The 13293-nt window shown below is 41.2% G+C and overlaps 1 protein-coding gene across 1 annotated transcript in view; it reads right to left on the bottom strand.

The window, feature by feature from the left end:
• Nucleotides 1–6480: 6480 nt before the first annotated feature.
• The window catches only part of E2F3 (E2F transcription factor 3), a 93792-nt gene continuing 86979 nt past the window's right edge, over nucleotides 6481–13293 (bottom strand). Inside the window, exons 6-7 of the mRNA XM_008146070.3 lie at nucleotides 12095–12230; nucleotides 6481–10030 (exon numbers count right to left, since the gene is read on the bottom strand). Of these exons, the coding sequence (XP_008144292.1) occupies nucleotides 9768–10030; nucleotides 12095–12230 (399 nt within the window). The 3' untranslated portion in view covers nucleotides 6481–9767. The remainder of the gene's footprint in view (nucleotides 10031–12094; nucleotides 12231–13293) is intronic.

Below are 13293 nucleotides of genomic sequence, written 5' to 3' on the forward strand. Positions count from 1 at the left end.
GTATACACAACCTCTATTCTTATGCCTAACCCATTTAAACAAGCTCTTTTTGTTGACATGATTTAATTTTTATTTACTGGTTATATTATTTCAGGTCTCTTCTATGGAATTGCTCCTTGGGTCTCCAGAGTATGGTTTAACGCTAACTGCTTTTCTTCCTCTATTTACATCACTGCCCACATGCTATTCTGTCATTTTTAGATTGATTAGTTACTTCTGCAGCTGTTGCATCAGTTACAAATGGCTTTAGATGAAGAAACAAGGGATATGAAAATACTTTGTCAACTGTAAAGCCCTGTACAATGCTAAGGACTAGTCAAGGATGAGATACACAGTGTCTTAAAAGGCTTCTGAGGCTGAAGAGTGGTCTGTACAGGAAGAGAAGTCTGAGTCCTTTAAAGGGGGAAATGGAACATCCTATTTAGAAGCTGCTGCCAATTTGATTCTTCCTCTATTTAAATAGAGCAAATCTATTTTTAGCAAAGACTGAGAACAAAAGAATCACTGAGATGTTCTCCAGACTTACATTTCCAACAGCTTCCATCTCTCCCAATTTGTTGTGTACAACACAGGCACAGAGGATGAGAGCATGCTCCCATGAAATGTGGTGTGAAAGAGTGGAGGGAATTACAGTGCTAGGGGACAATATGATGGGGATTTTTCGGAAGATATGCTAATGCAAAACGATGAATTACCATGATAGCCAGGCTATGGTTCTAGGGCCAAGGCTGAGAAGAGGCAGGTTTCTGGTGTGCATATCTGGGCAGGGGAACTAAGAGACCTTACGGGTACAGCAGAAAGAGTGTTGGGCTAGGACTCTGGAGACTGTTTTCTTGGCGGGGGAGGGGGAGGGGGGAGGGGGAATGACATTGCCTTCCAACTCAAATTTAGTGATCCTGTGATCAGTACCAGGAAATGGCTTAGGCTGAGTTGAAAAACTAGGCCTTGATTAATGTTTTGGTTTGTCTACTAGTATTTTAATTCCAGGGTTTTAATCCTATATTTCTGCGTTCCTGACTTGTGTGTACTTAGCTACTGAAGTTGATGTAGGTAAGAGAAGATACATACATCCTCCCTTTTCCTAGGCACTCACTCTCTATTGTGTTCTAGGGTATACACCCAAGTTCTAAACATCCCAACAGAAGTACTGCTGGCATTTCGTGTTGTTTTTGAGGCACATCCCTCAAAACACAGGACGGTGTCCCTCCTGTTTCCCGGCACTTCCCAGACACTCCAGCACAGGGAACTCTGCCACTTTTTCATAGTACTCTTCACACACGGGAAAAGCATGATAGTAATTTCTAGTCTTATAAGCATTTCAGAATACTTTAATAAATTGTTCTGTTTGTCTTCCCAGATTTCAGGGCACAACGAAAAGTTTGCTTTTGCATTCAACTTCCTGCTATGAGTGTTACTTCTTTTAACTTCTGATTGATTCCTGGCTTATTAATTCTAAGCAGCCAGTGCAGGCATTCTCATTAGCACCCCAATGCATGATCAGGGTGGTAGGCTAGACCCAGAGTGAGGCTCCCAGCTCCCTAGGTTCTAGAACATGCATTATTGATTTACGCTGGAGTTGTGCCTACTCCGCAGGCTTCTGCAAGCACGTGCGCATCCAGCTGCACAGGTCCCCAGCTGCACCCCAGTCTTTCCTGCCTTGCAAAGGCTTCATCCTTCCTTCACTTCCATGTCTGCCTCTAACCATCTGTCCTTCCAAGTCTTCCACACATGGCTTCAGAAAGGAAAGTCACTTATTCAATATCCGGCCCTCAGTATTTACTTCTCCTAGCTAAACGTGTTTCTCCCCACTAGACTGTAAGCTTCCTCTTGCTGACAGGAACTATGACTCTATTTAGACTGCAGCACTTACAACAGTCCCTAGTATATCGTAATCACTTCATGCTTGTTCCAAGAGTAACTGAATAAATAAATGAACATGTCTCTCTCTCTCTCTCTCTCTCTCTCTGCTTTTACTTTTATTAGTTTTTATTTCATGCTGAAGTTACTCCCAGGCCATAGTTTTTGTTTCTTCAGTTTCTTCTTGGATATCCTTTTCTTCTGTGCAGCTTCCTCTTCTGGTTTAGGAACCACCTGCTCTTCCTCAGGAAGGATCCTCTCAGTGTGGCAGGAAGAGCTCCTGTATGGGGTAACCCGCCCATGAGCTCTAAGTTCTGCGCTGCATCTTGGGAGCTTTGTTCACCTGGATGTGCTCAATGACCAGAGAGTCTACATCTAAACCCTTAAGCTCAGCATTGCTCTCTGCATTTTTAAGCACGTGCAGCAAAAATTCAGCACATTTTTTGGGCCACGATCCTGTGTCCAGTCCCACTGTTTGGCCTGGGCAAACCTACCGACTCCACCATTGTAATGACGGAATGGCATGCACTGCTTCTTTAAAGTGACATCCTTCAGATGCTTGGTGACTTTTCAAATATGCATACCCTTGATGGCCTGGGCAGTTTCACGAGTGTTCTTAAAGTGAACACGAAGATTTGAACCTCTTGATTTGCATGATTAAATGGGGTTTTCTGGGTCAAGTGAATACCAAACCATTTTCAGAGGTCACCTCTGGCTGCTTTGGGGAAGAGCTCTCTCTCTCTTTTTAAGGAGTTAAAGGGAACATTTATGGAGTACGTACAGTACACCCAAAGTCAAATCTTATTCCGTCACCGTATATTAGGTCCCCTCCACCCTTCACCCCCTTCCTCTGGCAAGCACCACACTGCTATTTGTGTCCATGAGTTTTAGTTTTATATCTCACACTAGAGGCCCGGTGCACGAAAATCGTGCACGGGTAAGGTCCCTAGGCCTGGCCAGCCAGCAGGGCCAATCTGTGGGGCAACCAGCAGGGCAATCGGGGGACCCCCGCTTGCACCCGCCTTGGCTGGCCTGGGGCCTGCGGGCTGGGGTCAGCTCCTGTGTTGAGCGTCTGCCCCTGGTGGTCAGTGCACATCATAGTGACCGGTCGTTCCGTTGGTTGGTTGATTTGCATATTAGGCTTTTATTATATAGGATGAGTGAAATCATATGGTTCTTAGCTTTTTCTAGCTGACTTATTTCACTTAGCATAATATTCTCAAGGTCCATCCATGTTGCTGCAAATGGCAGTATTTTGTCCTTTCTTATGGTTAAGTAGTATTTCATTGTGTACATGTACCACATCTTTATCCAGTCCTCTATCGCAGGACACCTTGGTTGTCTCCATGTCTTGGCCACTGTGAATAGTGCTGCAATGAACATAGGGGTGCATATGTCCTTGCAAATTCATGTTTTAGGGTTTTTCAGGTAGATACCCAGGAGAGGGATTGCTGGATCATATGTTAACTTTATTCTTAATTTTTTGAGGAATCACCAGACTGTTTTTTACGGTGGCTGTACCAGTCCACATTCCCACCAGCAGCGAATGAGGTGAACATGTTTCCTGTAATGGACATTGTATGAGTGAATACAATTAACTTTTCTATAATGGTTTTTTTTTCTGTCTCAATATTATTCCCAGAATAGAATTGTTCCCAGAATAGAATGAGCCCATTTCTGAAACTACTCAAGTAAGGTTCTGAATTATAAAATATTTACACAGCTTAGTCATACATTCCCCTTTTTAAAGGATACAGCCCTAATATGATTCACATTTATCTTGCCTGCATTTTTCAACTGCTTTTGTATATGGACAAGTCTTGTTTTATTTACTAGCACCCACCATCCACTGCCTTCAGTCATCTTAACTGGAAGAAGGAAATGATACCTTTGTATCATTTCATTCAGATTTTATCACTGGCTTAACTATGGACTACCTGCTGACCAAAGGTACAGATCCCTGGGTAGATAGTAGTTATGTTGGATGACAGAATTCAGGTCCCCAAATTCTGGGAAAATGGGACTCCTAGGCAGAACTAAGGATGAAAGCAAAAATGCAAAATAATAGTAAATAAAAATTTCAGTACAAGGTACAACATGAGGAAGGTGACAGTAAAGGTGAAAAAACTTTGAGCTCATTATATCACTGTTGCCTTTGGGCTTAAAAAAAAATTCTTAAATCTCAGATTCTTCATCTACAAAATAGAAATAATTCATTCAATTATGTATTAGGTATTAGAAATATGTATTCTAAGAACTGGGGACACAGTAGTGAACAATACAAAGGACCTCTCCTCACTGAGCTTACATTCTAGGAGAGGTGATAACATGTAGCTAGTGATGTATGCTTTGACAAGTCAGAGCGCTCAACAAAGCACTTACAGTAGCACCTGGCATTTCAATAGCCAAAAGGTGGAAACAACCCAACTGCCCATCCACTGATAAATGGATAAAAATGTAGTAGTACCATACAATGGAATATTATTCAGGTATAAGAAGGAATGCAGTACAGACACATGCTGTAACCTGGATGAACCTTGAGGACATTATGCTAAGTAAAACAGACACAAAAATTCACATCTTGTCTGATCCTTTATAGCGAATATCCAGAACAGGCAAATCCATAGGAACAGAAATCAGATTAGTGGTTGCCAGGGGCTGGGAATAGGAGATGGGGAGTGATGGCTCAAAGGGTATGGGGTTTTCTTTTGGGATGAAAGTGTCCTAAAATGGTGGTGATCTTACACAATATTGTGAATGTATTAAATGTTATTAATGGTTCATTTTGATATAGTACCTGGCACTCAATGTTATATTATTTTATAGCAAAACAAAATCACTCAAGCCCTGGCCAGTGTGGCTCAGTTGGGTGAGCATCGTCCTATACGCCTAAAGATCATGGGTTCGGGACACAGACAATGGGGTGCACAAGGCCTGGGGCGGGTAATGGGGGAAAAGGGAGACATATGTAATACTTTGAACAATAAAGAATTATAAAAAAAGTAAAAACATTTAAAAAAAAAATCATGGGTTCGATTCCCAGTCAGGGCATGTACCCACTAGGTTGCGGATTAGATCCCCAGTTGTCACGCGTGTGGGAGGCAATTGATCAATGTTTCAGTCTTGAGTGGATGTTTCTCTCTCTCTTCCTCTCTCTACAAAACAATAAAAGCACGTCCTAGGAAAGGTTTTTTTAAAAATCGCCCAAATAAGAAATTACTAGGTTAATAAATGATTAAGTATATTTTTAATTACTGGAATGTTATGCAGCCTTTGAAGAGAATGAACATGATCTAGACATACAAATATGGAAAGATGTCCAAGATGTAGCTAGTAAAAAAAAAAAAAAAGCTAAAGATCAGTATATACTTGGTATGATTTGTTAATACACGTGCACATCCCCTAACTGCTTTGGCTCAGTGGATAGAGCCTCGGCCTGCAGAATGAAGGGTCCCAGGTTCGATTCTGGTCAAGGGCATGTACCTTGGTTGCGGGCACATCCCTAGTAGGGGGTGTGCAGGAGGCAGCTGATCGATGTTTCTCTCTCATAGATGTTTCTAACTCTCTATCCCTCTCCCTTCCTCTCTGTAAAAAATCAATAAAATATATTAAAAAAAAAATAAAAAAATACACATGCACAGCTCCACCAGCATAGCTCAGTGGTTGAGTGACCTATGAACCAGGAGGTCACGGTTCAATTCTTGGGTCAGGGCACATGCCCGAGTTGCAGTCACAATCCCCAGTGTGAGGCATGCAGGAGGCAGCCAATCAATGATTTTCCCTCATCAATGTCTCTATATCTCTCTTCCTCGTCCTTCCTCTGAGATCAATAAAAATATATTTTAAAAAAATACACAAGCACACACGTTTATATATGCCTAGGAAACAACGGGATGTGAAGAAATATGAAAATAGTGGTTACTTCTGAGGTGAATAGACTGGTCCTGGGTGGGAATTCTTTTGGTACACATTTTGAAGTTTTTAGGTGAGCTTAGAGTTAAAAGTGTGACATAGCAGTCAAAAAAGCATTATTATGGCATTATAAGAAATACAGAATCTTGAACGAGGGAGGTCATTACCGAAATTGAGAAAAAAAATGTATTGGCTTCATACACCTTATAGAACTTGACTTGTCACATTCTCAGTGTAAAAATTCTTCTTTAATACCTGAGAGCGGTCTCTGCAGGTGGTCAGAGACATAGCAAGTTCTTGTGCTTCCCAAAGTGGGGAGTACACCACAAGTGCTCCACAGATATTTGTTCAGTGTTCCTGAGGTCCCAAATAGCCCAGCGGGTGTGGCTCAGTGGTTGAGTGTTGACCCATGAACCAGGAGTTCATGGTTCAATTCCCGGTCAGGGCACATGCCTGGGTTATAGGCTCGATCCCCAGTGTGAAACATGCAGGAGGCAGCTGATGAATGATTCTCTCTCATCATTGATGTTTCTATTTTTCCCTCTCCCTTCCTCTCAGAAATCAATAAAAAAAATTTTTTTTAAAGGATAAGGTATATAGTATCTTAGGCTTTTGTGCAAACTTTCCCCTTAACTTGTTAAAGCATGTCTTTAAGAATGAGATTAATATAGAAGCTTCAGACCATTGTAAGAAAATCCAGACACAAATCTCAACTCTTAAAAAAAAATCATTTTATTGATCCGTTACCATACAAAATTTATTCAAATTACACCCATTTGAAGTGGTAAGATCACAGCTAGAGAACAGGTTACCCTGTAACAAATCTATTTACAAAATCCATCATAAAAGCTTTTTTTTTTTTTACATTATATTACACATTTTCTTTTTTAAACTAGCATACAACACAAAGCTAAATTGATTAGTAGTTTGCCTTCTCCCAATTTTGGGAGAAATATTTCCCTTTGACAAAATCACGTACCCCATAGGAAAAGAAATTCCCACAATCTGACCATTGCCACCTGACTGACTCTACAAGGCATCTTCCTTCAAACCTCTCATACACACGAGTTGCCATGCACACGCTGAGTTCTTACTTCTTTTTCCTGAAAGCTAAAGCTTTAAATACTGCAATTCTATTTACAGATCTACACTTGAAACAAAAATGAAAACAAGAACCACAACAAAAAACAAAAACAAAATATAACACTCTTAAAAAATTACAAACCAGCTAGAAAATATTCTGGCAGTGTTTACAAATTAATTGCTATCTTTGTACAAAATTGCTAGATAATGAAAATGTGAGTAGACTACATATCAACTTAAATAAAACAATTGCTATGCACAAGTCTGTACATATAAACACACACCTTAACACTGTTTGACAGCTCATGTGTTGCCCTTTATACAGTTTATTTTCTAAGGCTCACGCAGTCATAATTCGCACACTTGTAACTTTTAGCCATTTCATGTGTGAGCTTTAATAGCAGCAACTCAATGGTACCAGGAAACCGGCATACTCTGACTTAAAGTAACACAAATACTGGAGAACTAACCCACTTTGTGTGCCGGATACTATGTTTAAAAAAAAAAAAAAAAAAGACGAATGCAAACAGAACAAAGAATGGACATTTCATTAATGTACCCCAGTTAAGCCCATTAACTGGAGAAATCTTATGCACGAAGGAACTTTTAAGACTTATTAGTATTCCTTTCATTCTAAAACAATAAATACGGCATTACATTACGAAAGGTTTAAGGAGAAATTCAACAAAACACAACAACCTAGCCAGGTGAGCTCAGTCGTTAGACTTTGGAAAAAAAATTAGCTTTGTGCAGCTGGCAGAGAATTACACAAAGCTGGAAGCAGAGGCAGCTAACCAGATGAGATAAATATGGGAAATGGGGAAAAGCTTGGCATAAATGGTTTCCTATACAGGAAAACACCCCACAGTGCATTTCCAGTAGGCACTTGACACAAAGCTCCCCTCCCCTCCCCCACCCCAAAGCTTCATCTCGGACCACATATTTGTACCAAGTCCAGTGTGTGAGGGGAGGAGGCTGGGGATGGAGGCTGAAGAAAAAGGAGGGTAATCTGCACCTTTGTTTTTCTTCCCAAACACACATCCACGCATACCTACACAAATCATTTAAAGTGCTGGTGTCATGGTTTTGACCCCCACCACCACTTTGCATATTGTGGAAATCTACCTAGAATAAACTGGCTGGGGTGTTCGTGGTTGACCGTTTTGTATTTTTCCTAAGGGATATTTTCAATTCGATTACACACGTGAATAGAGTGCCTACTATGTGCCTACCAGTGGGCCAGACACATAGCATTTCAGTTTCTCTGTTCCTGTTGAGGTTGTTTTTTGTGTGTGTGTGTTTTTTTTAAGTAAGACTCCCTCATCCCTACAGTCTTTAGCATCCAAGGAATGGATCTGAGGTACTGAGTCACATTCCCGGTGGGAGATGGCCACCTCCCCTGGCCAATGGGAAAGCCACTCTTGGACATAACTGGTAGGATTTGCAGCTGACACGAAGCCTCCAACCCGGGACACCATTCCTGAAGAGCAAAGTGGGAAAACACCCCGGCATTCTGTCGCTTCATTTTCTACGCCCACACTTCCCTTGGTCCAACTTACTCCTTCATCGAGGAAGGGGGGACAGGTTGTGGCCAGGGGTATTGCAACCCTCCACCAAGTGGGAGCTCCCTGTTCTCACCAACCTGAGTCAATGCCACTGGTAGAATGCCACTCACACGAAGGGATGCCTTTCTCCCTAGAGGCCTCTCCATCTGACCGCATCCTGAGAAGTGGTCTCCCTGAGTGCAGTGTTAAGAGAGCCCTTTCCCCGGTCACGGGGCCCCGGGAAGCCCAAGGACAGAGGGACCCACACCTGCTGTTCCTTGGGACTGCTATATCACCTGACCTGGTTCTCCTTTCAAAGGGGCCGCCAATGTCAGCGAGGACAGACTCGCTCCAAGCTCCCCTTCTGGGAAAGGAAGCCAAATGGGGCAATGCTTCTGCAGAGGCTGTTAAACCTTAGGTCACACTCGTTTAGATGCTCTGATCAGAGAGGTTCTCTATCTCTGCTTAAATAATTTGAATTAGCAAAAACCGCTTCAAAGTAAACAGTTAAATTGTAATGGTGATGGGTGCCACAGGAATGCTTAAATGGCAGCTAAAAAAAATTAGAAAGTCTAAAACAATCCACAAAGAACTCCTCAGTAGGCAATTGCTACAAATCAACTTTAAACTCACAAACATGTTGGGGGCAGGGGAGTGGGAGTGGTTTATGGAGACAGGAAAATCCACAACAGCTGACAGTGGCAGATCTCAACTATTCTTCTGTATCTGCAACAAGTATTCGAAAACAGGTTCTTCATCCGAAAGGCTGTGGAGGTTCTCTTGACCTCCAAGTTGGACCCACGGCCCATAGCTTACACTGAATTATGACAGTAATTTAAATATTCCTAAGAAGAGCTGAAGACATCCGTTTCATACTTTTGCATGACTTCAAGTTTACAGTTCCTGCAGTTCCATTCCATATTAGCAGACCCCAAAGACATGCATTCTGCAGAGAAGGCACGGCTTGAAATGCTATTAAGGAAGATTGCTGTATTCCAGTGGCCCAGGTGGCCAGACCCCATTCTACAGCCCATCCGTCAGGCACAGCAAGCCAATCCGGGAGGGAGGAAGGAAGGAAAGTATGGGTGAGAGACACCTGATTGCACATTTTCTCACTTGCTGACTCATCCAGGAGATTTTGGAGCCTGGGGCAAAGCAGGGTTTTCCCAAGGGAGCCTGCAACTGTGCGTTTAGACAATTTATATATATATATAAAAAAATTCATTAAAATGTCAGCTTTGTTCTGAAGTTTGTAGTTTACTTCATGATACTATCTTGGAGGAAGAAGGTAGGAAGGGACAACACTGCATGACAGATGTTCTGGTTCCATAATAAAAAAATATTGGTTTATAAGGAGGTCACAAAGCATAATCAACTACACATGAAGTCTTCCACCAGCGGGAGCTTCTCCAAATCGTAAGCATCAAAGAGATCGCTGATGCCTTCTTCCTCCCCGAGGCTTAGGAGATAGTCTTCTTGGAGCAGGGGAGGCAGTAAGTTCACAAACGGTCCTTCTAGGTTGGAAGGAATTTGGTCCTCAGTCTGCTGTAAAAGGTTGGCTGGGGAGGCCAAAGGAGAAAGGTTTGCCATAGAAACTGAGCAATCACTATGTCCTGAGTTGGTTGAAGCCAAGTCTGAAAGGAAAAAAATTGGTGGAAACACAAAAGTAAGTTAGAATATACAAGTCGCTGTTCTGAAAGCTTTCACCCCCTGCTAATGACAATTAGGCAGCATTAGGATACAGATCACCTGTCGGCAGTCTCTAGTCGCTCACTCATCTTTTAAAGTACCTACTGTTAGCAAACAAGACTTTAATTAGCTCCAAAGATTAGAGGTTAACAAGTTAAAAAAACCTCTCTCTGATATCATCTGGTCATTATTGAAGGAAAAAAAAAAAAAAACATAAGGTAAATACCATAAAGTTGGTTCCCTAGTAGAAACTCACTGATTTTAACTTAGTCTTTTTTGAACAACCATCTTATTTTATTTATTGATTTAGAGAGAGAAAGGAAGAGAGAGAGATTTGTTGTTCTACTTATTTATGCATTCACTGTTTGATTCTTGTATGTGCTCTGATTGGGAATTCAACCCGAAATTTCGGCATATTAGAACCATGCTCTCACCAACTGAACCACCTGGCCAGGGCGAGCAACCAACTTATCAAGGATACCTCTAAAAATACCAAAAAGAAGATATTTACTTTGAATAATTATGGGGGGGAAATGGTCTTTTGTTTTACTGTTTGACATGCTATATAGTAAGAAGTTCCACCTTATCTGTGGTTTTGCTTCCCCCAGCTTCAGAATTACCCATAGACAACTGCGGTCTGAAAATTTCAGAAATAAACAATTCCTAAGTTTTAAATTGCCACAGTTCTGAGTAGGGTGCTGTCCTGCTCCATCCTGCCTGGGATGTGAATCATCTCTTTGTCCAGCATCTCCTCACCTGAGACACTCCCTGCCTGTTAGCCACCTAGGAACCATATCGGTTACCAGATGGACTGTTGTGGTGCCGCAGTGTGCCTGATGCTACCTCCCAATGCCTGTGTCATTCTCCTCACTTCATCTCATCATGTAGGCACTGTGTCATTTCACATCATCGCAAGAAGGCTGAGCACAGTATACAGTACACGGTAGTTTGAGAGACCACATCCACATAACTGTTATTACAGTATATTGTTATAATTGTTCTATTTTATTAGTTATTGTGGTTAATATCATATTGAGCCTAATTTATTAAGATTTTCCATAGATACCTATATGTAGGAAAATACAGTATATAGTTGAGCCTTGAACAACATGGGTCCACTCATACTCATAGATTTTTAAAAAATACTCGTACTGCCTTCAATCCTCAGCTGGGAGTCCACGGAGGTCCTGCAACCAATCCTCCGCATCCCGAGGAACAATTTAAGATTTGGGGGCGTCAAGAGTTATAGGTGGATTTTCGACTATGTGAGGGGGTCAGTGCCCCTAACCCTATCATTGTTCAAGGATCAACTGTATAGGGTTCAGACATCTACTATGTTTTTTTGCTCAGTATTAAATCAGACCTGTTCACTCAAATCACTGCTATTCTTGCTGCTATATTGGGAGGCGGGGGGAAAAACGAAACACACATCCCCCCAATCTGAAACTGAAAAAAAAAAAAGAAAAACGCAAAGAGCTTCCTTTTGCTCCAGGGACAGTGCAGGAAGAAGTTAGATTTATTTGGTTGGGGGTTTCCTCCCGTATCTTCTCTCCATCACATTGGGGGGTGGGGGGAGGAAGAGGAAATTAAGACAAAACTTCTTTGATAGGAGGCTTTTCTCTCCAAACACTTCTCTCTCTAAGGATCTCTGTAGCATCATGGAAAGGTGTGTGGCCAAGGATAGCTGATGACTCACTCAGCTTCACTCCCCACTTCGGTTGGGTTTCCAAACACTGTAAGGAAATGGTTTCTGCCAATAGCCAAATCCTGAGGGACTCCATTCGTGGGTGGAGGAATCATTAGCCCAAGGTCATTATTTTATTCTGCAAACTAGTGAGAATGCCTTTAAAAGAAAGTTCCCTTCATAACAATAATAACAGAAGATTTTGTGTCTTGCCTAGACTTGTGGTTCTAATACAGAATTCTTCCAGTCTGGTCGGCATGGCTCAGTGATATAGTCACCTTCATTTTTAACATAGTTTTCAAATGACAGAAAGAAGAGTTTTTACCTTTGGAAGTGGGTTTGGAGATATTCCCATTGTGGTCTTGGTTGTTTGTTTTCATTGGACTGTGTGTTTCAGTCTCTTCTGGACACAAGTAAACCTCAATGGGCCCTTGAGTACTTGCCAAGTGTATTTGTAGGCTCTATGAACAGAAAAGAGTGAGAAAGGTTCAAAATGAAAGTTCTTTTGGAAATGAAAGCAATAGTAATTTTCATCTAAACATGTAAGGGTAGTTTTCTTAGTTCATTTTGCTTTGTCACAGCTAGTCTACCTTTACCAACGATTGCCATCCCCTAGAGGACAGGTCAGCAAACTATAGCCCAAGGCCCAATCCAGTCCACCAAATGATTTTGTGAAGAGTTTTATTGGCACAGAGTCACGCCTATTCCCATTACTGATGCATGGCCTCTGGCTAGGTGGTGTTGTTTTTTTCTCACGCAGAGTTGGGCAGTGAGCAGTCCCAACAGAGACTGTATGGCTCACAAAGCCAAAAATATTTACTGTCTGGCCCTTTAAAGAAAAAATTTGCTGACTCCTGTCCCGGAGAAGGTGAATTATGCTCTCTAAATATATTTTTTTTAAAAAGCAACACACAAACTATTAAAGGGTGCTTTTAGTGTCCCAAATACAATATTTCCATGTTATTATTCCTTTATGGTAGGGCTTTTTTAATGTTGAACTTTAATAACCACTGGAACTGAGTTTAATAAGAAAATGCAGCACACTAATATTTAAAATTCCTCTTCATCTAGGTCATAGAGCTATTATTATCACTTAAGGTGAGAACTCTACCCTAGATGAGAGCTTGCAAATTTCATTCTCTTTTTACTTTCTATGCATATTCTTTTTACTACATTTCTTTACCTTAGAGTTATAGTCTGGGCCTATTATTAACCTATACCTGAAACCAATCACAAAAATACGCACCCTACTTTCTTACAATATTCTAGCCTATGAAATAAACCAAAGTCCCATTTCATCTCTTAAAAGTAAATATGATATAAATGATAAATTCTTAAATGTGCTAAGATAAGTTAGGGAGATACTTTATAGCATTTCTATCTCTATTTGTAGTGGGAACTATATTTAGAGCAATCAACATAAAATTCTCCGAAATTTCAAATTGATTGGAACCAACAAATTATGAAAAAAAAAAAAAAAAGTACAAGAGGGACAGGACATCGTATACCACCTTGAGCTGAGTG

Source organism: Eptesicus fuscus, chromosome 9 (assembly GCF_027574615.1).
Source record: "Eptesicus fuscus isolate TK198812 chromosome 9, DD_ASM_mEF_20220401, whole genome shotgun sequence".
NCBI classification, from domain to species: domain Eukaryota; kingdom Metazoa; phylum Chordata; class Mammalia; order Chiroptera; family Vespertilionidae; genus Eptesicus; species Eptesicus fuscus.